The sequence below is a fragment of the Perkinsus marinus genome, assembly GCF_000006405.1.
Source record: "Perkinsus marinus ATCC 50983 genomic scaffold scf_1104296969818, whole genome shotgun sequence".
NCBI lineage: Eukaryota > Perkinsozoa > Perkinsida > Perkinsidae > Perkinsus > Perkinsus marinus.
Window position 1 is genome coordinate 358 of NW_003202658.1, and position 715 is coordinate 1,072.

The 715-nt window shown below is 45.2% G+C and overlaps 1 protein-coding gene across 1 annotated transcript; it reads right to left on the reverse strand.

The window, feature by feature from the left end:
• Window positions 1-511: 511 nt before the first annotated feature.
• Window positions 512-679, reverse strand: Pmar_PMAR007269 (hypothetical protein; the record flags this gene model as incomplete). Its single annotated transcript, XM_002767818.1, has 1 exon — window positions 512-679. A coding segment is annotated over one exon (168 nt), but the record flags the coding sequence as incomplete, so codon positions are not given.
• Window positions 680-715: the final 36 nt, after the last annotated feature.

The following is a 715-nucleotide window of genomic DNA, read 5'->3' on the forward strand; positions in this document are numbered from 1 at the left end:
GACACGTATTTCTACCATAACGAAGCTTCGAAACTGTGGATCTATTCTCACTGTCTGCGCCCTGTTGCCCCCTGAGTTGAACTTTGCGTCTTAGCATAAACCACTCACGATAAAATCGTTTCCTTGACAGTTAATCTACCAAACATGAACATGTATTTGAAGGACATATAGCCCGACAACCCCCAAGGACCGAACCGCGGTTCAATACTGTGACACTGTCACCCCAATGTAGGGGTAGTAGAGTATATGCCTGCATGCAACGGCAATACAAGACACGTGGACTTGCTGGAGTTACCCGACGAGACGACTTATATCCCCACCCAAGGACTCGACACAACATCAAAATCAGACTAGCCAAATCGGAAGTTGAATAATACTATACAAGATAGCTTGCGTTCATCACAGGTAATCCCGTTAAGACATGGAGAAAAATCTTCGAAGTATTGAGAAAAAAATTCGGCGGCAACAGATGTACGATGCCCTATATAGCTTTTTAGAAAGTTTCAGTAAATCACATAGTAGAAGGGGTAACCTCACCTTCGGACTTTTCCTCGAGCGAGCGCATGAACTGGAAGAAGCCGAACTCGCTAGTCTGTAGACCATTAGAGTAGACGAACTCGTCGGCAATCCAAGTGGCAACCATAGCATTGAGATAAGCCTCGGGAGTGTTCTCGACAATCTTATCCAAACCACAATGAACAAGAAGCAACCTCGG